The 24,635-nt window shown below is 35.5% G+C and overlaps 1 protein-coding gene across 11 annotated transcripts in view; it reads right to left on the bottom strand.

Annotated features, from left to right (window-relative positions):
- Positions 1-24,635, bottom strand: part of AKAP9 (A-kinase anchoring protein 9) — a 150,630-nt gene that overhangs the window by 82,649 nt on the left and 43,346 nt on the right. For all 11 annotated transcript variants that reach the window (XM_032642522.1, XM_032642524.1, XM_032642525.1 and 8 more), the window contains 8 exons: positions 21,835-24,213; positions 18,630-18,843; positions 16,123-16,202; positions 12,860-13,004; positions 12,045-12,130; positions 6,355-6,469; positions 5,694-5,892; positions 681-777 (listed from right to left, as the gene is read on the bottom strand). In XM_032642522.1, the coding sequence (XP_032498413.1) occupies positions 681-777; positions 5,694-5,892; positions 6,355-6,469; positions 12,045-12,130; positions 12,860-13,004; positions 16,123-16,202; positions 18,630-18,843; positions 21,835-24,213 (3,315 nt within the window). The remainder of the gene's footprint in view (positions 1-680; positions 778-5,693; positions 5,893-6,354; positions 6,470-12,044; positions 12,131-12,859; positions 13,005-16,122; positions 16,203-18,629; positions 18,844-21,834; positions 24,214-24,635) is intronic.

The following is a 24,635-nucleotide window of genomic DNA, read 5'->3' as shown; positions in this document are numbered from 1 at the left end:
GAATTGAGAATGTGGCCAATGTCTCTCTTCTATATCCAGAATGAGAGACAGCACTGATCTTTTTCTGTAGGACTTAAGAACTAAAAATTTACTGAGTGAAGATCAGGGTTTTACAGTTATGTTTGAGAAAAGTGGCCACAAACTGGGAATATATACAGTGCTGAGGAGAGGCAAAAGGTGGTTTAGCTAGATGAGATATACTGTAAAAGATGAGGGGCTTTTCTATAGCATATGGCCTGTGCTGAAGAAAGCCTCATCCAATGTCCCAGCCCTAGCATACTGAATTTTGGGAATTCCTAAATACTATTCCAGAGACAGCCTAGTTCAACTCCCCATGGTAGGAAGGAAAGCTGTTTCTCTTTTCTGAAACTAATTTGTTATAAAGTTCAGGGCACTGAAACTAATTTGTAATACACCCCATGTTATATAAAACAAGACAAATTTTAAATTAGAATGTATTTAGGGGGAAAAAGCACCTCTCAATTTTAACTTTCTTGTGTTTTTCCTATGCTATGAAAGTACATCAAATTTCTTCACTTATATATTCTTCTGGGTCTTTTACATAATGTATTATCCTCATATTTACTATACTTAATTCTTAGCAACTATTTATTGGATAATTATTAAACCACAGACATAAAAATGAAATCAGTGTATATAACAGTTTAAAGATATAATACCTCTGTTGCACCATCGATGTTCTGTTTTAGACAACTTCCAGGGTATACTGTTTTCTGTACATCAGATTCAGTAATTACCATTGAACCAATGGAAAAGCTAAAAATAAATAAAAGAGGATGAAAGAATTAGTGTTGTGTGTAAATTTTACTGTTAGTCCAAATTTACAGCATGCATAAAATGTGTATTGGGGCAATGAAAACAAGAATGACAGGTCAAGAGTTACAGGTATTGTAACTTAAGTCATATTTTTTTTTTTTTTTTTTTCCATATGCGGGCCTCTCACTGCCGTGGCCTCTCCCGCTGCGGAGCACAGGCTCCAGACACACAGGCTCAGCGGCCATGGCCCACAGGCCCAGCCGCTCCGCGGCATGTGAGATCTTCCCGGACCAGGGCACGAACCTGTGTCCCCTGCATCGGCAGGCGGACTCTCAACCACTGCGCCACCAGGGAAGCCCTTAAGTCATATTTTTGACTGATTAAAAATAAAGCAGCAGAATTAAATGATAGAATATTTTAACAGATTATCCCTGAATTTTATGCCATTGTATAAAGTCTACTACAAAAGCATAACATGGAGCTGTTTATAAGTATTAACTTTTTTTTTTTTTTTTTTGGTACGCAGGCCTCTCACTGTTGTGGCCTCTTCCATTGCGGAGCACAGGCTCCGGACGCGCAGGCTCAGCGGCCATGGCTCACGGGCCCAGCCGCTCCGCGGCATGTGGGATCTTCCCAGACTGGGGCACGAACCTGTGTCCCCTGCATCAGCAGATGGACTCTCGACCACTGCGCCACCAGGGAAGCCCTAACATTTTTTTAAAGTTACCTATGCTATTATTGAGTAAAAACAGTTTGTAAAATCTCAGTTTTATTAAAAATTTACACACACACACACACACACACACACACACACACACACACACACAGAAAAAAAGTCTGGAAGAATACACATCAAAAGCAACACTGATGGGCTTCCCTGGTGGCGCAGTGGTTAAGAATCCACCTGCCAACGCAGGGGACACAAGCTCAATCCCTGGTCCAGGAGGATCCCACATGCCGTGGAGCAGCTATGCCCGTGTGCCACAACTACTGAGCCTGCTCTCTACAGCCAGCGAGCCACAACTACTGAGCCCACGTGTCACAACTACTGAAGCCCGCGTTCCTAGAGCCCATGCTCTGCAACAAGAGAAGCCACTGCAATGAGAAGCCCACACACCGCAACAGAGTAGCCCCCACTCACTGCAACTAGAGAAAGCCCGCGCACAGCAACAAAGACCCAATGCAGCCAATAAATAAATAAATAAAAGACCTTCATTAAAAAAAAAAGTAACACTGATTACCTCTAGTGGAATAGGTGGGCAGTGACAATGAGAAAGATTCTTAATTTATACATAACCACTTCTGGAATTTTTTGTTTTTAATCTATTTAATCTATTTAATCTGTCTTTTGGTATTCATGTCCTTATTCTGGATTGTATTGTATTTGGTCATTTCCAAATGTTCACTCTTACAAATAAAGCTACAGTGCAAATCTTCATAAATATATCTTTGCACACATCTGTAGATGTTTCTACATAAAAAAAATCCTATAATTTCTAACATTTAAAATTTTAATATAATGCCATATTTGAAAAACTTACATTAATTTAACTCCATAACAGTACCATTTAAGTATTTTCTCAAAACTTCAACAACACAGAGTCATAACAGTCTTAAAACTTTCTTAGAACATGTATGTCTTTATTTTTGAGATTACACATTCTTTCAAATGCTACTGGTCGTGAAAGTTTCTTCTGTTGTGACTTGCCTATACATCTTCTATATTCATGTTACATGACCATACAAACTCATTTTTCTTGTCTTTATTCTCTGCCCTTTCCTGGTTCTTCTTTCTTATCATTTTGTCTGTTTCCTCAGAGTTTCTTGCACACACTATTATGATCCTTTGTTTCATGTCTTCTTATTTTCATAGCCCATGGAAAATCCTCCTGATTATTTATCCAGCTATAAAGACCCAAACTTCAAAAAAAAAAAAAAAATGCTGCTTAGTCCACAAGGACTTCAATTCTGTAATTTTATAGCATTTGAAAGTGTTTATCCCAAATTCAAAAAAAATAGTCTGGCTAAAACCAAATTCACTGTTCCCATCTTACAAATTAAGGTCCTACCCTCCACCTGTCTGATTTCTCTATTTATATTAATACATCATAAACCTCCATATTCTCTAGCTCAAACAACAGAGGTCATCTTTCCTCTGCTTTGCTCCTAAGATTCCTTCTATCTCAATGTCTCATAGTCAACCCTTCATTTCCATTCCCCCTGGAGCCACTCCAAAAAATATCATTGCAGAAATGTCAAGTGATGGGCACTGAAAAATGCCACAAAGACATGGGTTTATGTTCCAGCACTTTGGCTGTATTGTCATGTTATATTCCTCAATCATTACTTTAAAAAAATTACTGTTTTGTGAATAAAGTATTATTTCAATGATTGGATTGAAGTCCCCTGAGGTAAAGGACCATTTTATATACATCTAAAGTTTCCTCCATGACATCTAGCCAAGTCTCTTCCCAGTCATGGCTTCTTTTAATCCTCACGATCTCACGGTAGTTTTTATTCCCTAATATTACTTAGACATGTTTATATATCAGCCCAAGACCACATAGCCAGTCAAAGGTCAAATCAGGAGTCAAATGTAGTCTGTATGACTCTAAAGCTCATGGTTGTTCCAACTCCATACTATATCGCCAAGAGGTTTCTAGTATGACATCACCAAATACTTGTTAAATGAATGACAATTATTTTTCTTAAACTAGTTCAAGTCTATCTTAGGAGAACAGTATATTCTTTATTCAAAAAGTGCTACAGTTGTGTCCAAATATGTGATGACATTTAACAAGAAATAACTTTAAATACATGTTCGTAGGAGTGAACATGGCAGTCAATAAGCCTCATTTTTGCAGGGTGGGAGAAAACTAATGGTTTTAGTTGAAAGGTATTAATACATTTCCAGTGATTATTAGAGAAACTCTAAAAAAGCATGATGAGCTGGCAAAAAGCCCAAGTGCAAGAACAGCAAAGTAGGTCTACACTTCCAAAAAACTTCCTTTTCTTCATGCTTTGGAGAGAAAACATCACTAATTAAAGGAAGGAAACTTGAAATACTGTAAGTGGTTATGAAAGAGTTCTTGCTATATACCTATTTTCTTTCTTATCAAAAACCTAAAGTAATAGTTTCCAAATATCAATCTATGGACTGCCTGCTTCAGAATTATCTTGTTACAAATACAAATGACCAGAATCCATCTCTAAGCTACTGAATCTAACTCTTCAAATGTAAAATCCAGTAACCTGTAATTTCAATAATAACAATGAAAAAATAATAATTTCAAACACTAATAATTTCAAAAACCTCCAATGTTTTTAATGCATGGTAAAGTTTGGGAACCACTGACCTCAAATAAAATGGAAGCTTTATAAGGCTGTGTCAATGCTGGATAAACAATTCCAAAGCCTACATACAGACCCTGAATAAAAGATGGAGAAACAGAATGCTTCCGAAGAAGTGTGGAAATTCAGTATTTTGTCTCCAAAAAAACCCAAAACAAAACAAAAAACCCCCTTGTCTTTAGGTTCCAATAACAAGTGCCTATAGAGACATCACTCTCAGAGCAGTAGAGCCAGTCAAAGTTAGGTTAAATCTCTGAGGACTTTATAGAGCTAGTTACATACTACAGCACACTTCCCTACTAAATTATAAACTGTTCATTCATTTAACAAATATTTATTGAGCACCTACTATGCATAGGGAATTATTATAGGGTTTGGGATACAGTGAATAAATAAACAAAAATCCCCTTACAAAGCTTGAACTCCTTCACAGGGGACAGATAACAAAAACAAATAAATAAACCTCCCCTCCAAATATAATATAGACTTGTTTTTATTTTATATAAATATATAGTTTTATATATATAAAACAGTTAATATAGAAAAATGAAGCAGGAAATTCATACACAGAGTTATAAGGGATGATTTTAATTTCAATAGGGTGATCAGGATAGGCCTCATGAGAACATGACATTTGAGTAAAGACCCAAAGGAGGTAAGTGTGTTGGGCATGGAAATACCTAGAGAAATATCATTCCAGGTAGAGGAACAGCAATGAGAGAGAAATTCATAAGGCAGGAGCATACTGATGGTTTGAGTATCTCGAGAAGATTCTGTGGCTTTACAATAGTAAGTGACAAGCAAGTCCGCAGGAGATAAATTCAGAGAGATAAACAGGGACCCATTATATAGGTCCAAGTAAGGCACAGTAAGGACACAGGAGCACTAGAACAGCATGATTTGTCTTAAATTTTAAAAGCAAAGTTTTCGAACTGTGTTGAGAACGAACTTTAGGGAAGAGTTAGAGTAGAAGCAAGGAGATCTATTGTTGCAGTAATCCAAGTGAGACATGATGATGGCAGGGACCAGGGGATGAGAAGTGGTACAGTTTAGATTTATTTTGGAAGTAGAGATAACAGCATTTCTTGATAGACTGGAAGTGAGGTTTGAAAGAGGAGTCACCAGAGATGGAATTAGATGGCTGCAGAGGAGCAAATTTTGAGGGGAAGATGGAGTTGTATTTTGGACATGGTGAATCTGAGCATTAGATAACCAAGTGAAGAAAGTCCAGTATGACTGCCCATATCAAAGTAGCAAAGACTGGGCATACAATAAACAAGTAACATGCACACCGCCTGATTAACTTAGCATATTCATAACAACAAGCATCTTTATAAAATAAAGGTGTAAGTAAAATTCCTATTATAAAATGTATTTGGTTTACATTAACATTTACGTCACACATTTCAGAGATGAATTATCTTCTGTTCTTATTTCTTGGCAATGCTATAGCCCATCTCTTTCAAGCAAATTTGCTAAAGTTACACTTTTTTCTTAAAACAACCATACTATGATTGTTACTAAGCTACAAATACTATTGAATGAAATTATAAGTAGATGGATACCTTGGCTGAACTGTAAACTCATTAACAGCTTGTAGCCTTTCCTGCAAAGAATGAATCTCTGCCCCATAGTTTTCTTCAGTTTCTTTCAGTTGCTGCTGCAAAGAGGATACGAAGTTTTCTAATTCCTGAACTTGTCCTTCAAGTTGTTTAATTTTTTCAGTATCTTGCAGAGCAGATAACTTTCTTTTATGACAAACATCTGAGTTACATGAATGGAAGAAAATGCACATTTCAATATAAATATCTTAGTGAAATACCACAATCACTGTTTTGAATGTGCAGAAAATATTAATTCTTCTTTGAAAAATGTTTTTTAGTAGTAATAACTCAGGTATCAATTTAAACTCATTTAGACTTATGATAACAAGAAAACATGAATAGTGTAATTCAAGATCATTTCTTCTATATTCATGGCTGCAGTACCCCTAAAACTACGAATTTTATGTCTTTAAATTGAAAATAATGTATAACCAGAGAATGTAAGAAGTGGGAAGACATGAGTAGTCTAAATCTTTCATTTTAAGGATGAGAAAACTGAGACCAAAGAGGGTTACAGTGAAATGCCCAATGCACTACGTTGTCTCAAATTTTAAAGTAAAAAATCAAATTACTGAACATTTGGTATAAAAACACCACATTACGGTATATAATCAAAATTTACCAGTGTCTTGAAAATTTGTCATCTGAGGATGGGTTGACAAAAAGTCTGTTTCCTCTTTTGGTAGGTTTTTTTCTGCAAATTCAAGTTTCACATCACCTGTCTGCTGTCTTTGAATCTATTGAAAATAACAGAAGAAAAGCAGTGACATAAATATATGACCTAGGACTGTGAAAACTATATAAAAGCAACTTTACCTTTAAAATGTTTTTTCCAAAATCACCTAAAATTGTGACACTCTAATACAAATATTTTCCCTTCCAAGTTATTCCATGCTCTCTTTTGACACAGTGACTCACATCCCATTCCCTTCACAGCATTGATATTATATTAGTAAACATAATGTTCTTTCATAACCAGAAGGAATTTCATTTTACTATAAAAATAGGAGCTGCAGGGCTTCCCTGGTGGCGCAGTGGTTGAGAGTCCGCCTGCCGATGCAGGAGATACGGGTTCGTGCCCCGGTCCGGGAAGATCCCACATGCCGCGGAGCGGCTGGGCCCGTGAGCCATGGCCGCTGGGCCTGCGCGTCTGGAGCCTGTGCTCCGCGGCGGGAGAGGCCGCATTGGTGAGAGGCCCGCATACCGCAAAAAAAAAAAAAAAAAAATAGGAGCTGCACAGAATTTGGTATAAAGTTCATAATAATATTTAAAGTATGACTTGATCTCTGAAATTTCAACTCATACACAGTAAATTTTATATTATCAATACTTAATAACATACCTATTTCTGCTATTAATCTCTGGATATACCTCACATACAACAAGGTAACTGACAAATGTATGCTGTTCTTTATATAAAAGGAAGGAAAACAGCAAAAACAGATAAACCTCAGCTTATTTCCTTAATTATTAAAACTAGGCAGCAATATGTCAGATGTGTATTAATTTAGTCATTCCTCAAATATTTAATAATCGGTCTACTATGTGGCCAGTATTGTGACAAGGGAGAGTAAGAATATAAAAAAAAAAAAAAAAAAAAAAAAGGTGTACCTGCCCTCACAGAATTCATCAACTAATTGGGGAAGTAAAATTAAACAATTAGAGAAGCATTAAACTATAATGTTTGACTAAAGGGCAATAACAGAAGAAAGACTGATGTGGGTCTGAGTAATTATGGAGGAAGTCAAATTTTATTTGGGCCTCCAACATTTTGGGCAATGATTAGGAAAGTTTACATGGAAGAAAGAATAAGAACATTTGTGAAAGAATGACCTGCTACAAGTAGTGAAGACAATGATCTTGAGGGACGGGGGAAATTGCGCCAGATAAATAAGACAGGTAGGTATAAAGAGCACCGTAAAAGCAAGGGATGAGCTTGGACTTGCTATACTAGATGAACAAAGGATACTGTAGAAGGAGGTGAGCAACAGGATAAAAGCTATTTCCCATGAAAGCTATTTCAGTTGGTACTACTCTTATCACGTCCTCTACCTCACTCCTACCCGCTGTGTACATTTCAACCAAGGATCTTGCCTCCTACTTCCTAGAGAAAATAAAGCCCATCAGGTAAATACTTCAGTTTACAGCTCAACCTTTCTATACTGTCACTTAATTCATTCAGTAAACATATAGTAAGCCTTTACCATGTGCTAAACAAAGCACTGTGCTAAGAAGAGGAAATGGAAATAAAGAGAAGACTTCCTGACTGAAGAATGGAACAGGAAAGAAAGGAAGGTAATCAAGTATTTAAAATAATGGAGAAAGGTAGGTGCAAAAAAATAAAAAGTACAGATATTAAGAGAATGGAGGGAGAAATTTCTAGTCTAGGAGGATAAAGAAGATGACACAAAGGGTAATCTGGGACGAAGTGAGAGAATGGCATGGACATATATATACTACCAAATGTACTAGCTAGTGGGAAGCAGCCGCATAGCACAGGGAGATCAGCTGGGTGATTTGTGACAACCTAGAGGGGTGGGATAGGAAGGGTGGGAGGGAGATGCAAGAGGAAGGAGATATGGGGATATATGTATATGTATAGCTGATTCACTTTGTTATAAAGCAGAAATTAACACACCATTGTAAAGCAATTATACTCCAATAAAGATGTTTAAAAATAAAAAAGGTGACACAAAAGACATAACATTTGAACCAACTGGAATTATAAGTAGGAATACACTAAGCAAATCGGAGGGGGAAGGACAGTGTTAGACAGAAAAAACAGCATGCAAAAAAACCCCAGGGGTCTGAAAGATATGGGTGTATTTTGGAAACTCTAAGTATTTCAATATGGCTAAAATGAGGAAGAGGATTAGTAGATGAGGCTAACAGGTTAAGCAGTGATGTACTGCCGACTGACTCATCCCAACCAACGTCTGGGATGCCTCTACAGTTGTAGCCAACTTGCTGGGATAAAATGTGAAATTCACTTTTTAATCTATTGTGCAGAAAAGAGTTAACACAGAAGTTGTGAGATTTCTATCTCTTTAAAAAGGCCTGCTTACAAGTCTGCCCCTTAGCTGGCATCTGGAAACTTAGCTGGTAAACGGTTCTCTACACTAATATAAAAGTTTCCCTAAATTGTAAGGGAGTCTCATGTACAAGCAATATGGTTTATGCTGAACACATGTTTTCTTTCTGGAAGTCTGAATTTGGTATGTTAGGGCAGAGGATGCCCATTTGGCTGACACCTGATAAAAAAGAACTATGGTTTCCTAGGCTTAGGTGAGCTTCCTTAGTAGTCAAAACTTAGCATTTATCGTCACAACTGCAAGAGGAATGAAGTGTGTCTTCCTGTGACTCCACTAGGAGAGAATTTTAGAAGTTTGTGCCTATTTCCTCCAGACTTTGCCCCATGCTCCTTTTCAAACCTTTATGGGGCTGATTTTGCTTTGTATCCTTTTGCTGTAATAAATCTTAGCCTTGAGTACCACTAATATGTTGAATCCTATAAGTTCTTCTGGTGAACCACTGAACTGAGGAGTGGTCTTAGGGACCCTGAGCACACCCATACTCTGCCTTATTATACAGACATGTAAGGTGTAAGTTTCACTGATACAGGGAATGAAAAAAATAATGAGTTGTCTTGGTCTTGCTCCTTGTTCAAGATAATACTGAGCATGTGTTTACACGTACAGTTGCAAAGTATAAGTTTGACTTTAATTCTAGGCTACAGAAGTATTCTTTTGGGTACCAAACAGTTTTTCGGTTTTTTTTTCCTTCCTAATTGTTTCCCAATTAGGGGAAAAAAAAATCCTTTTTATTTTTAATACTTCCCAACACTTAAAAAAGCAAAAGACCTCACATAAAATTGATAAACTGAAGGAATAAACAACACTGGGCCCTGCTCCTACGTGACAACAACATGTGAAGCTGAGCAGTCTCTGCCCCCTTTAGATGAGGTATGTTTTCTCCAGGTTTCACTTTTCCAGCTTTCACTTGGCCTTCTTCACTTACTTTATGAGCTGAGCTCACGTAGGCATTTATGTTCATGATCTCTGACATATATCTCTCCTCCCTCCCCATGACTCAATTAAAATCATAATGAATCTTTAAAAGGTATAAATCCATAATAAACCAAAAAATAAAAGAGACTAAGAAAGATTTCAACAGAAAAGGTGTGGCAGAATACTGATTAAGCAGGGTGGAGGAAGGAGCAGCCTAAAGCACACGTGAAGGGAGCCACAGTTATAGCAGACAGTTAGCTTACCTAGTAGAACCCTAGAAAGGCCCCAGGCTCAGAGACAGATCGATGACAGGTAGAGATCAGAAAACAAATATATTGACCTTTAACTAATCACAGTATAGCCCTTTCTGCTGATTCAGCCAGGAAGAAGCCTGGTGGCAGGTAAAAGTTTTTCTCAAAACAAACTGAAAGAAGTGTCTGGGGAGAACTAAGGAGGCAAGTGTGGGTGTTTGTGTTCCAGAGTAGCCTCCCACATTCTGGCACTGGGGAAGGGAGGTTTGTGTCTCACCAAAGGAAACTGTTCCCCACTCACTGTCCTGAAAGGAAAGAGGCAAAATGACAAACATCACTGTAGTGACTTGCTTACTGTAACCCCTCCTACACTATTTAATAGTTTCAACTATGTACTGCCATAAGGAAAACCAACATATTTTTGAAAGAATACAAGGATGGAAGGTAAGAAAGCAGAAAGAAAATTTGATAATTAAGAATTCACTGGTAACTTTCACCAAAGAAAGTTTAGTGAAGTATAAGTTTGGAGCTTGTTTACAGTGGGTAGAAGAGAGAGCAAGACAGGAAGAGATGGGAAACTATGACTACAGTCTATTCATTCCTTCAAAGAATATGACAATGAAGTTGAAAGAAAACCACAAAGGGAGATATTAGATTCAAGGAAGACTGGTTATGTTCTAAATAGTGGAGACAAGAGGAATATGCAAGGGGCAAGAAAGACAGAAATAAGAAACACAGACAAAGAGGCTGAAAGCACAGAAGGGAGGGAAGAAACAGGTTATCAATCTTAGAGGAGACAGAAGGTGATGTTAACAAAAGGACAGGAAATAAAATAACCTTGGTTATAAAAAGGGATAACTTCTTCTGAGACAGAAGGAAAACAGAGTATTTTCAGATTTAAAGAAATACATATGGTCTAGAGGTAGCAAGATGAGATAATTTATAACTGATAGCTCCCATACTCACAGAAAAATGAGAAATAAGGCCATCTGCAAAGAAAAAAGGGGAGTAGAAATGGAATGTATGACTCGAGGGAAGTTATAACATTAGGTAGCATCCACTGAGGGGACTATGAGAGAATAAATGACAACATAAAAGAATTGTCAAGTGATCCTGAGCGTCCAGCTGCAGTCAGAGACCATGATCATGCAGTGTCACCAAACCACATCACCATCTAATTTTCTTAGCAGCCCTCAGAAACCCAAGTATGAGTGAAGAAGAAGGGTTCTCAGAGGCAGGATAAGGGCAGCAGAAAAACAAGAAATCTAGACTACTAAGGGTATTTGGTAAGAAAACGGTATGATGATTCTGAATAGGGTTCAATATCTAGCTATGAATGGAAGGAGAAAGAAAACTAGTAATTGTAGAGAAATGTGGAATTAAAGAAGGGCTTTGAATCTATCCACCATCCACCTGTCCTCCTACATAGTTATCTGTAAGATACTGGGATAGGTTTATAGATTTTAGGAAAGGCTGGATAAGGTTGTGCTTTAATTGCACAGAAAGAGGAAGAGAGAGGGAAAGGAGAAAGGGGGTAAAATAGAATGGGAAAAAGAAGGAGGGGAAGAGAAAGAGGAAGAACTAATATACATCATTTTTCTGATGTAGTTAATAAATTATATGATGCCATCTATACTCTCTTAGTTTTCTATGTGCACATTTCTAAAACAACTGCTTGAAAGAAATTTTATATAACACACCATGTGAAACCAGCTATATTCTAAACAACTAATCACATTTTTCTCTAAAACAGACTCACTGCTTTAAAAAATGTTATATGTAAAATTAAATGCAACTGTTTCACAAAGTTTACAATTTGACATTTTATATACATTTTAACTTTATCATGACTTCAAAAACTCTCTAAAGGGGTAAAGAGTATTCAAATTGCAGAAATTCCTTCAGCTCACTGATACTATATATATATGTCACTTTTCCCTAATTTTCTTTTCATGTTCACTTATTTTAGAAATTCTTGGTTGATGAAATAGCTTACAAAATAGCAGGTAATACAATAAATGCAAACATCATAATACATTTTCCATTTTACAGACCTTACTTAATCGTGACTGAAGTACCAAGAGTTTGTTGTATTCTTCTGTTACTTTGTTGAGAAGAGTTTGCACATTTTCCTGAAAATCTAAATAATAAACAATTATAATAATTTCACTCTACAATAAAAGTCTGCTTCTTTCAATAAGTATTATTCATCAATTCATAACTTCAGAAAATTGCCTGCTAGAAGTAAAATTCATAGATTTAGTAACCAACAATTAAAACCTCAATAATGTGGAACACCTGCTACAAAGATTAACTTGACAATTTCACATTAAAATACATTAATTTCTTTTGGCATTCATTAATTTGTACATATTTGTTCATTCTTCATACAAATGGACAGGGGTAGGAAACATTTTATCTGTGAAGGAATATCAAAAAAATTAATTGAGGTTATAATTTGTAAAAATGAACTAATATAGGATTCCTATTAAGAAAGATAACTGAATGTCTTATTCTTTAAAAAAAAAATAAAACCCCGACAGACTTATTCAATAAAATACCACAACTTTTAAAGGTTTGGATCTATGGTATAAAATTAAGAATTATAGTGAGAAAAGATGGAAGTAGAGGAACAGAGGATAAAGAGACAAGGAAACTTGTAGACAGCTTTGGTTCTCTTTATATCACAATTACTGCATTGTAAAACTAGAAATGTACATTAAAGATTTAAGATTTCATGAACCTGAAAAAACAAGATGTTAAGATAACTCAAATTGGCTAAGTGATAAAATCATTAATTAACAGAGAAAGTTTATCAATTCATTTAAGAAAATTACTCTGTTTAATAATGTGGTAAAGCCTTTATTACCTTGAACTTCATATTTATAATCTTGCAATTCTAGTTCTTGATTTTCAGAAGTGTGAACATCAGAAGTCTCTTTCTCTTTCTCTTCTACATTTACTTCACATTTTAAAGCAGAAGTATAATGTTCACCAAGGACACTGCAAAAAGTCTGTTGACAACAAAATTAGGTATTTTATGAAATTAAAATTTTGATTTCTGCCACTAAAGATCATTAAACACTATTTTTCTATATGCAAAAGACAGTCAAAATGACACAGAAAAATCAGTAAGAAAACACTCTTCTGTATACCAAATCAATCTGCAAAAGAAATAACCAAGTCTAAATCTTTCTCTCTCCACATATAGAATGTGAAATTCTTCTTACACCAGGAAAATATTGATAGTCTTCATTATCTATAATATATATCAAATATATCTATCAAATTATAACTTTTTGCTTCTTCCTCATAATGAATATATCTTGTACTTTAATCTACCACTTTCTGGCTTGGATCCTATTCTGATGTTATCTCTGTAAGGTCGACTACCCTTGTGAAAAACACCATAAGATGAGGACAGAAGTTCAAAAAGTAGTCTATAAATTCTATAGAAATTACAATATATGAAGTAGGAGATCACATTCATAGACTTTAACATAAGAGAATACTATTCTGTGGTTTACACATGGAAAAAAAAATATTTGACACATCATTCTGGTTTTTCTCCTGAGCAACAGATAATTTTATCATCACTTACAAATAACATATGCCACGTAATCATCTGATAAGCCCTCTAATAAGTTTCACCTGTGCCCCTCATGCAACTGGAAATAACAATCAACAACTCCTAGACTTAACCAATTTGCTTATTGTTGCTATTTCTTGAAACTATACTATTAATAATTGACTTGATTAAATTTTCAACACAGTCCCTAAGGTAGAATTTTATCATAAATTGATAAATTGATTCAGGTTGGTAGAAACCCGATCATCCAACTTACAGGTGAGGCAACAGACCCAGAAAGATGAAGTAACTAGTCCATAGTAACATCAATGATTAGTGACAAAACCAGGTTTCACGATGAACCCCAGGGGACCTCTCCATTACAAGCTGATTCATATTTCAACTTCAGATTAGGGGGTCAAGTAAAACCATTAATAGAAGAAAAGAAAATATAAAGTCAGCTTATAAATAAACTACTGTGACTTGGGCCCTCTTTCCATATTTACAGACTATCAACAATGGATATGAAAGGACAATCAATGCCTGAACCCTTCGGCAGAGGTGGAGGCTGAATGAATGTGGTTATTTCTGACTTTCTTTTGCTTTTTTGAATACTGTTTTCGAACTATTCTGTAGGTAATCAGAATCAGTAAGGGAGCTTTACCTTCCCAACTAATACCATCCTCCTCCCTCTTCGATTCACAAATACACAGGCTAGGATGGAGATCTGTGACAAAGCCTAGGCATGTATTTTAAATTTTGAACTATTTCAAATATGCAGAAAAAGTAGTTCATCTATTACCTAGCTGTAACAAATACTAATATTTTGTCATATTATATCCATATTTTTAAAAAGAAATAGAACATTACATACAGATTTGAAGATTTCTGAATTAAGTACTGCTTACCTATTTCATTCACCTGTCTCTCTGCCCAGAGGTGATTACTCTAACATGCATGTTTTTATACTTTTTCTTTTGAGATTTGCTGATATTAGTACACCTAGCAAACACTGCAATATGGTGTTCCATTGTACAGATATAACACAATTTGTTTATTCATTTGTCTGTAGATAAAAACCTGAGTTGTTTCTAATTTTTGACTTAACATAGACATTCTTGCAATGAACATATCTGGTTGTGCACAAATGTGAGCCTAAGTAGAAGTAAATGCCTGGGCTGTGTGATGTACATATCTTCAACAATATACCTTGCCAATCTGCTTCTCAAGGTAGTACACCCCCACCAGCAGTGTAGAAGCGCTCCTATTTCACCTGATCTTCACAAATATATTTATACTTGGCATAATTAGTTTTTAGATTTGGCAATCTACAGTGTGAAATCTTATCTCACTAGTCTTGTGCAAGATCCCCAGGTAAGTCATCAAATCACTCAACCACCAAAGCGGGCAGGGGTAGGAGACAGACCTGCTTAAGGCTCTATCGGTCTGTTTTTTTAAATTAGGCATAACTTTTGTGTATTCTACTGCTGAGATAATTTACCTAGATTTCTTTTGTTTCGAACTGATTATCAGGAAAACATTTTCTTTTCTTTTTTTTTTTTTTGCGGTACGTGGGCCTCTCACTGTTGTGGCCTCTCCTGTTGCGGAGCACAGGCTCCGGACGTGCAGGCTCAGCGGCCATTGCTCACAGGCCTAGCCGCTCCGCTGCATGCGGGATCTTCCCGGACCGGGGGTCAAACCTGTGTCCCCTGCATCGGCAGGCGGACGCTCAACCACTGCGCCACCAGGGAAGCCCCAGGAAAACATTTAAATGCTCATTTTAAACTTAAAAACTCAGCAATATTTTCTAAATACAGTTCCGAGGTAAGATAGTAGGGAAAACTAAGATGATTCTGCCTATCAAATTTATAGTAACTTAAAATTTAGCATTTCTTGTCTGAAAGTACTTTAAAAATATATATATCTTTATTGGAGTATAATTGCTTCACACTGTTGTGTTAGTTTCTGTTGTACAACAAAGCGAATCAACTATAACATATACATGTATCCCCATATACCCTCCCTCTTGAGCCTCCCTCCCACCCTCCCTATCCCACCCCTCTAGGTCATCACAAAGCACCGAGCTGATCTCCCTGTACTACGCAGCAGCTTCCCACTAGCCCATCCATTTTACATTTGTAGTGTATATATGTCAGTGCTAGTCTCTCACTGAGTCCCAGCTTCCCCTTCCCTGTGTCCTCAAGTCTGTTCTCTACGTCTGCGTCTTTATTCCTGCCCTGCCACTAAGTTCATCAGTAATGTTTTTTTAGATTCCATATATGTGCATTAGCATAGGGTATTTGTTTTTCTCTTTCTGACTTAATTCACTCTGTATGACACTCTAAGTCCATCCACCTCATTACAAATAACTCAATTTTGTTTCTTTTTATGGCTGGGTAATATTCCACTGTATATATGTGCCATATCTTCTTTATCCATTCATCTGTTGATGGACATTTAGGTTGCTTCCATGTCCTGGATATTGTAAATAGTGCTGCAGTGAACACTGTGGTTCATGTATCTTTTTGAATTATGGTAAAAGTACTTTTTAACTAATACCTTACCTGTGTAAAATGAGAACATTCTTCAGACACTGCCCTGTGAAGTTTTCCAATGAGCATTTGTAAAGGCTTCACTTCATCACCTAATAGAATAGATATTGCATTAAAATGTTCAGTTTACATACTTAGAAACTATTTTCATATTAAATCTATGTCAACTGGAAGCTTCCTGGCAATAAGATTAGTTTTAAATTCTTTATTTCTTTCAATGTTATTTTGTGCTGCTCAGTGTTAACCAGCTAAGATAATCTGTAGGATTTTCAATTTATATCCCACAAAATGATACAAAGAAGTGACTTACAATTTTTTTTTACTACAACCCAATACTAGAAATACATCATACAGCATAACCTATTACATATATACATCCATATAAAACTGAAACAAAAATTTCACAAATCAACATTTACTCTTTCTACATGCTATGCATGCCAATGTGTTCTGTTCTACTTTATCACTGGACTGACTTCATCGCCCATTAATGGACTCATTAATTAACTTGTAGCCTGAAACACTACAGATTCTATCTGAAGAGGATACCAATACAAACAATATATGCTTAAAATCTTATTCAACTGACAAAGAACTGCTGAAGTGAAAAAGTACAGTATTCTTATTTAAGTCACACTTTAAATTCTACTCTGTTCAACAAAACAATTCCAAACGTATGAGCCACCTCACTCCCAAAGGCAGATCTGTCCAGAGTGGGGGCCTAAAGATACCTTGAACAGAGGAAGTTTAATTTAATTAATTAAATAAGTATTAAAGGTAAAAGTTAACTGCAACTAGTCTTCCACTTATGGTTCCTTAAATATTGCTCCTTACACAGTACCATCTTAGTCTTTGGCTCACTCTACAGTCTCCCAGGGCATCTCATTCTTGTCCTTGGCCTCAAATGATCTTTTGATTTACAAATCTTTATCTTGTGCCTAATCCTCCCTCTTAGGTTTCAGCTTTCTATTTTCAACTGCCTAACAGATATCTCTCCTTTTTTAATTAATTAATTTATTTGTGGGTTTTTTTTAAAAAAACATCTTTATTGGAGTATAATTGCTTTACAACGTTGTGTTAGTTTCTGCTGTACAACAAAGTGAATCAGCTGTACGTATACATATATCCCCATATCTCCTCCCTCTTGCGTCTCCCTCCCACCCCTCTAGGTGGTCACAAAGCACCGAGATGATCGCCCTGTACCATGCTGCTGCTTCCCACTAGCTATCTATTTTACATTTGGTAGTGTATATGTGTCCATGCCACTCTCTCACTTCATCCCAGCTTACCCTTACCCCTCCCCATGTCCTCAAGTCCATTCTCTACATCTGCGTCATTATTCTTGTCCTGCCCCTTAGATATCTCTTTTTCAAAGTCAATAGGTATTTTTAACTCAATGTTCCAAGCTTAATTTACTATTTTTTCCACAAATCTGACCCTTATCCTCCTCATGACTGGAGTGGAGTCGCCCTCATTCCAACTACTCAAGCTAGAAACTTAGGGATCATTCTCAACTCCTTCCCCTTTTACTGTTAATATTAACTGCAGACTACAGCCTACCTGTTTTGTTTTTTTTTTAAACATCTTTACTGGGGTATAATTGCTTTACAATGGTGTATTAGTTTCTGCTTTAGAACAAAGTGAATCAGTTATACATATACATATGTTCCCATATCTCTTCCCTCTTGCGTCTCCCTCCCTCCCATCCTCCCTATCCCACCCCTCCAGGCGGTCACAAAGCACCGAGCTGATATCCAGCCTACCTCTTTAACTCTTAAACTTTCCTTCCTTCTCCAATCCCCAATGACATTTTAGTTCAACATCTTAATGTTAACAGAATTACTGCCAAAGTTGCTTAACTGGTCTTCCCATCACTTATAACCTCTCCCAATTTGCCTCAATGCTGTCATCTTAAAAATCTTACGATGTTACTCTCACTATTGAAAATCCTGCATTAGGTCTTATCACCATTGGCATAAAGATTAAAAATGCTTCACTTAGGGTATATGAAGTCTTTTCTTACCAAGCTCCTGCCAATCTTTCCATCTTTATCCCTCAGTACTTTTTCACACACCTTGAATTCTCAACTCTCCAAAATGGATGCAGTCTCTCATATCTCTACATTTAAAACTCAAGAGCTTTCGCTAAAATTCCAACCTCCCTACTCCTGTCTACTGCCTCACTCTTCCAGGAAGTACTAGACTTTTCTCCTCTCTCCTTCCATTCTTTCTGTTCATTCTTCTAGTATAGAAATTTTCCTATTGTTTTCTAAGAGTTTATTTTATATTGCTTTCCCACAGGACTGCTGACTTCTTGGGGAAAATAACTCAGTGATTTTTAGATTTCTCAAGCACGTAAACGAGTATCCTATAGATTATATGAACAAATGAGTCCAGGACTGGAATACCCAGTCATGTTCCTCTATGGGGTCTAAGTCAAGAACAGAATCATGGAGTGGTGGGCTCTAAGTGATACTTATTTGTTTCATAATACTTATAATTTTGTTAGAAATCATTTACCTGTTTCTTGTGTTTTTACATTCTGTAGCTCTAGCTGGTGTATTTTCTGAAGTTCCTTGATCTTATCCTCTTGAGCAGAAATAAGCTCCTGCTTAAGACTGCAAAGAGCTTTATCTTTTTCGTTTTTCATATATTCACGAACCTGATCCACATGAGTTGAATAAACCAGAGAGAGGCAAATACGTTGAGCTTCCATCTGTAGCCTTAAATCATTCTTAAAGTAAATTAATGTGTAGGTTAGAATATTTTTAAATGACAAATCAGGTAATTTAACTTTTTTTTTGCATATACTGATTACAAGGGAGGAAATACATGAAATTATAGTTTAAAATTTCATGTAAGAGAAGTGACGTCTAATTTAAATTTTTTCTCACTTATTCTGTTGCACTGACCTACCTATCTTTTTTCAAGGAAAATAGCACAATATTTTCATTACTTCAACTTCATAGTAAATTTTGATATTTGGTATAGCTAGGATGGCCTGATCTTTCATTTTTGTTCAAAAATAACATTTTAAAACAAGTATAGAGAAATGCAAATAATAATGTAATAAACACTATGTACACACATCCCAAATTAACAAATACAATTGTTTTATCTTTTTTTTTTCATTTCTCTCCTCCCTACATATTTTTTTGGTTTAGAAAGAAAACATAGATAAAATTTAATCTACTATGTTCTCATTCCTCCTTCTCCAGAGGCCATCATTATCATAAATTTGATCATAAATTTGCTGCAAGTACAGTTCATTTCTTATACTCTCACTTCTCAATCCATCTATAACCAATGCATTATACTTTGTTTTTAAGAATTTACACAAATGGTGCAAAATGGTATTTATTTTGCAAATTACTCTTCTCATTCAATATACTTCTAAGATCTATCCATGGAGATACAGATGAATTTAACTGAGGTATTATATATGTGAATATAGCACAATTTGTCCATTTCCTTTTTGGAGATCAACTGGATTATTTCTAAATGTTTTGATATTTCAAAAAATGCTGCAATAAATTCATATACATATGCCCTGTACAAATATGCTAGTGTTTCTCTAGCATAGTGGTTCTCAAACTTTAGCACACATCAAAATCACCTGGAGTGCTTATGAAAACAGATTGCTGGGCCCCTCTCCCAGAGCATCTAGCTCAGAAGGTCTGGTGTGGGCCCCAGAATTTGAATTTTAACCTGTTTTCAAGTGATGCTGATGCTGCTGGTCAGGGACTACACTGAGTGCCACCTAGAAATGTAAATGCTGCATCACAGATTATGTATATTAACTGCATTAGATTTTAACACATTTTTATAATTACACCAATTTACACTGATATTTAACAGTGTAGGTGAATACTCATCTCCCCACATTCTCATCACACTTTTTATTGTGAAACTTATTTTGCCACTGACAGGTATAAAATGCTATTTTATTGTTATATCAATTTATAATGTTGAAGTATCTTTTCATGTTTATGAGCCAATTAGTTTAGTCCCAAGAGTAGAAGTATTTTTGTGGCTTCAGCATTATTTCTAAGCATATTTAGATTGCTCTTAGGTGTTATTATGTAAGTTGTTGCTCAATTTCTTCCATGAGCTTCCTTCCACAGACACACACCTCACTCCTCTCCCCATCACTAAGGGGGTTTGTCTTGGTAGTGATGAGTGGGGCAGGGACAGCTTATGGGTTTGCCTCTGTTTACTTTATGGAAGTTAATGTCAAGGAGATGGTACCTGAATGTCACTGAAAATGTCTTTAGTTAGAAAAAATAAAATTCTTACTGAGAAGATATGACCATTTTGATGGCTTCAAATTTAGGTCCTCCCCCAGTAATGTTTTTTAAAAAAATTTAAATGATCTGTGGCATTTTTAGAAGTGATTACATTAAAACCAATTATGATTTTGAAAACTATTTCACATACTTAACAAAGCATTAATAGTTATGCAGTTAGAACATCTTAACTCTATTTAGCTTATTAAAATGTAAAATATCCTAATATCTGATATAAGATCACAAATGTGAGTACATTTATTAGAAGTAAAAAGAAAAAACTTTCCAGTGGCTTCCTACTGTATACAGAATAAAATCTCAACTTCTTATGCAGTCTGTAAGGCTCTACAAGATCTGGTCTTTTGCTTCTTCAAACTCTTTTTCTTCTACTCTCCTTCCCTCAAACTCAACTAAATACGTCTTTATTCTGTTCCTCAAACTCATCTCTGTCATCACAATTGCTCTAATTTCCATTTGGTAGACTCCTCGCTGCCATTCAGATGGCAGCTCAGATGTTAATTCCTCCTAGACACCTTTCCTGACCACCCTATTTAATGCTACCACCACCACTACCCACCATTCTCTATCACATTATCTGTTTTATTTTCCTTATAAAACATCACTTTTCTTAACTATTCTACTTGTTTCCTCATTTATTGCCTGCCTCCCTCACTAGAATATATGCTCTTTGAGAGCAGGAACCTTCTTTCTCTTGTTCACCACTATTCCTACCTGGCAAGAGACTCAATAAATACTTGTTATAGAAATGAAGAAACACATAAAGCTCTAGTTAGCACCATTATACAAGATGTCCAGTGGAATTTTCATGTCATTTCTATTTTCAGTATCCAGCAAATATAAATCATCAGGAGTGACCTAGTATTACTCATTATATGCACTGTTTAACTGTATTTAGAATTAATACATTTCCCCCCCACTTCAGGCAAAACAAGACTCTGAGAAAACGCTAGGATTTAAACCAAGATTTTTTTCTCAGGGAAATATAGTTTCATAACTACTGAACAACTATATAGAGCACTAAAAAGTCTGAGAGTTAATTTTCAGTTGTGGAACCTTGAAAACACCAATACAAAATGAGACTGAAACCAATCTTTGGGATTGCAACAAAATATTACAAAATAACTTTTCTAAAGCTCAGACTCTTGTGATTTAAACTCTTGCCTTTTCAAAGAAAATGTGTTCTATGTTCTATTTCCTGAGCAGATTAACTAAAAGATTAACTAAAAGAGCAGCAACAACGTTTAAGGCAACAATGTTTAAGAATTAAAAAGATAAAAGAAATGATAAATGATAGGCTTAAGTGAGAATTACATTGCAGGGTTACTTTCATTCTCTTGTAAGGTTAATTTATGTTTTATGACGATGAAAATTTTTAGTATGAAATGTACGCTGTAGCATATACATGTAAGTAAACATACCTGTTCTGATTTAAGTACACTGAGCTCCTGCTGAAGTTTATCATTTTCACCTGGTTCAGTTGTCCCAAGTGATGATTCATTTGTCACTGACGGCAAGTGATCAAAAAACCATTCTTGCTTGTTTTCTTTTCCAAGAGTCATATTTTCAATAGGAATTTCATTTAACTCCATTATTTTTGATTCTTCACCAAAATCTTTACTTATTTTAGGAACATACCCTCCAGAATCCCTGCTTGTCAAAACTCCATCTTTTAAAGAGCTTAAATGGACAGCACACACATTTACATCTTCTGTCCTATTATGGTTAATTATGATTTCTAGCTCTCTACATCTCAATAAAACTTGCTCTTTTTCTTGCTTTAAAGATTTAACTTCTTCCCTTAGAAAACTAATCTCGCTATGTTTCTGTTTTAATTGTTCAGAAAGATCAGACAGTCTCTCTGACAGTTCTAATTTTTCTCGCTTGGTTACCTCAAGCTTTTCCATAAGTTCTGTTGTATCTTTCTCAACAACCTCACCAATTTCCAACGGTTCTGCTGTAAAAGTTTTGTCATCATCAAAGACTGAACTTTTTATTTTCACTATAGTTGGGTTTATTCTTTGCAAATGATGAAGCTCTTCACTAAGTGCTTTAAGCTTACTTTTATATTCAACTTCTTGTTTATTTTTACTGTCTTCTAAATCGGTTTTTACCTTGAGAAGGCAAGCATAATCCTCCTGTAACTCTTGATAATTAACTTCAAAATTTTTTTCAGCAAATGAAAAAGTGTTCCTTTGCTTTTCAATCTCTTCAGTTAGCTGAATACATTGTTTTTTGAGGTTCTCATTTTCCTCTGTAAGTATTTCTATTTCTTTTTGCCAGCTACAGTCTTTGGATCTGTACTTAATGGAGTCTATGAAAATTAATCTTTCTTCTTGGTTAACAGGAGTATATATTTGCCACATGTCTTCAAGGGCCTTCTTTTCATCTTTAAGAATGCTATTCTCTGCTTCAAGTTGTGCAAGTTGTTCTTGAAGGTCATCCTCTTTTTCCTTCATTTGTTTCTCCAATAATTCAGTTTTAAGTTGTAATTCTTGAACTTCTTGTTCAAGTGTACCCTTTTCTTTTTCTTCTTGTCTGAGTATTTCAATTTCTTTTTGAAGTTCATTGATATGAAGGGTCATTTCTTCTGATTTTGAATTCACAAGGGATTGCTGTAAATCTTTCAGCTTTGAAATTTCCAAAATTAACTGGTTCTGCTTAGTTATCAAATTGTCTTTCTCAAACTGCATGGTTTCTATCTTTTGACTCATTTCATTCTGTAAGCCATCTATCTGCTGTTTATAGTGAATGCCTAAGTTATCTTTAAGCTTTTCAATATTTATTTGATGTTCAATTTCCAAATCTTCCTTCAGTTTGGAAAGTTCTTCTTCATGACTAAACAGGAGCTGTGTCCTCAGCCTCTCTAGCTCAGCTTCTTGTGATTCAGCCATTCTGTCTAATACAGCATTTTTTTCTCTTTCTAACATTTCAAGCTTTATCTTATAATGTGTAACTTCTGCTTCATGTTTTAATTCTAGTTCCTTCCTAGATTCAGATGCAGAAATAATCTCCGCTTTCAAATCTTTCACTGTACTAAGGGACTTGTGTGCTTCATTGAGTTTACTTTCTTGTTCAGCTATAGTCTGTCTAGCCCTCTGTATTTGGTCCCTTGAAAAGCTCAATTCTTCAAAAAGGTCGTCAAGCTGTCTCTGTAGAACAGACTTTTCTCCTGAAATTACTCCTAGTTCTTCCTTGAGTTTTTCCTTTTGAGAGTTAGTATCTTGCAATTTTATATTCAGTTCATTTATTGCCATATTCATTAACTTTATTTGATCTTCATTAACTGTAATATTTGGACACGATCTTAAAGCATTCTCCATTTCTCCCTTATGTTGTGTTTTAAGTTCATCTATCTGTGACATGTGTTGTTTTATTAATTCTTGTTTCATCTGTACTATCTGCTGCCCATACATCTCATCCAGCTCTGCCCGGAGTTGTTCTAACTTTCTTTGTGTTTCTTGTTCCATTCTTTGTAGAATATCAGTTTCAAATTGACTATCTTTATGATTTTTCTTCTGAAGTTCTTCAACTGTCCCCATTAATTGTTTTATTTCCTCAGAACACTGTCTTTCCTTTTGCTTGGAATTAGTCAGCTCTAATTTCATATTTTTTATCTCTTGGTTCTTTTGTACAACCTTTTCTTGTAATTCTTCCAGTAATTTATCAGCAGTTGTGACTTTATCCTTTAGCTCAAGAGTTTTTTTTTCTTCTTCTATTATTTTTGTATTTAATTCTTCAATGACTGCTTCCTTTTCCTGTATTTCTTTATTTGAGCTTTCTACTTTTTTATCCTGTTCCTTTATAAAGAAAAAATGAAAATATAAAAATGGCATTTTTAGTTCCTGGTTACTTATACCCCTTAACCCCATTACCAAAAGACTGACAGAAGACTGCTTTTTACATTATCCTACAAAAAGTAGCTGCTGAGCCTGCCCCTTAATTTTTCTTACGTCAGTGAGACACAGGACTTGTGTAGTCAATACTATCTATGAGCAGTGTTGGCCTTCTTGGTGGGAAGAAATTTTTCTTACATTGCTATGACTAAATTTTTTAGTTTAAAAATTCAGTGGGATTAAAATGTGTCTAAACCATTATACATTCTTCTTTCTTATTAACTGATTAACATTCTATGTATTTAGTATTTGCAATAGCTAGAGCACTACATACTCTTTACATTTCCAGAAGATAGTCCTAAAAATATATCAGAGTTCCTCCCATA

This window comes from Phocoena sinus, chromosome 9, assembly GCF_008692025.1.
Source record: "Phocoena sinus isolate mPhoSin1 chromosome 9, mPhoSin1.pri, whole genome shotgun sequence".
In the NCBI taxonomy this organism is placed as follows: domain Eukaryota; kingdom Metazoa; phylum Chordata; class Mammalia; order Artiodactyla; family Phocoenidae; genus Phocoena; species Phocoena sinus.
The sequence above is the reverse complement of the archived record's forward strand: the minus strand, read 5'-3'. Positions and strand labels throughout refer to the sequence as shown.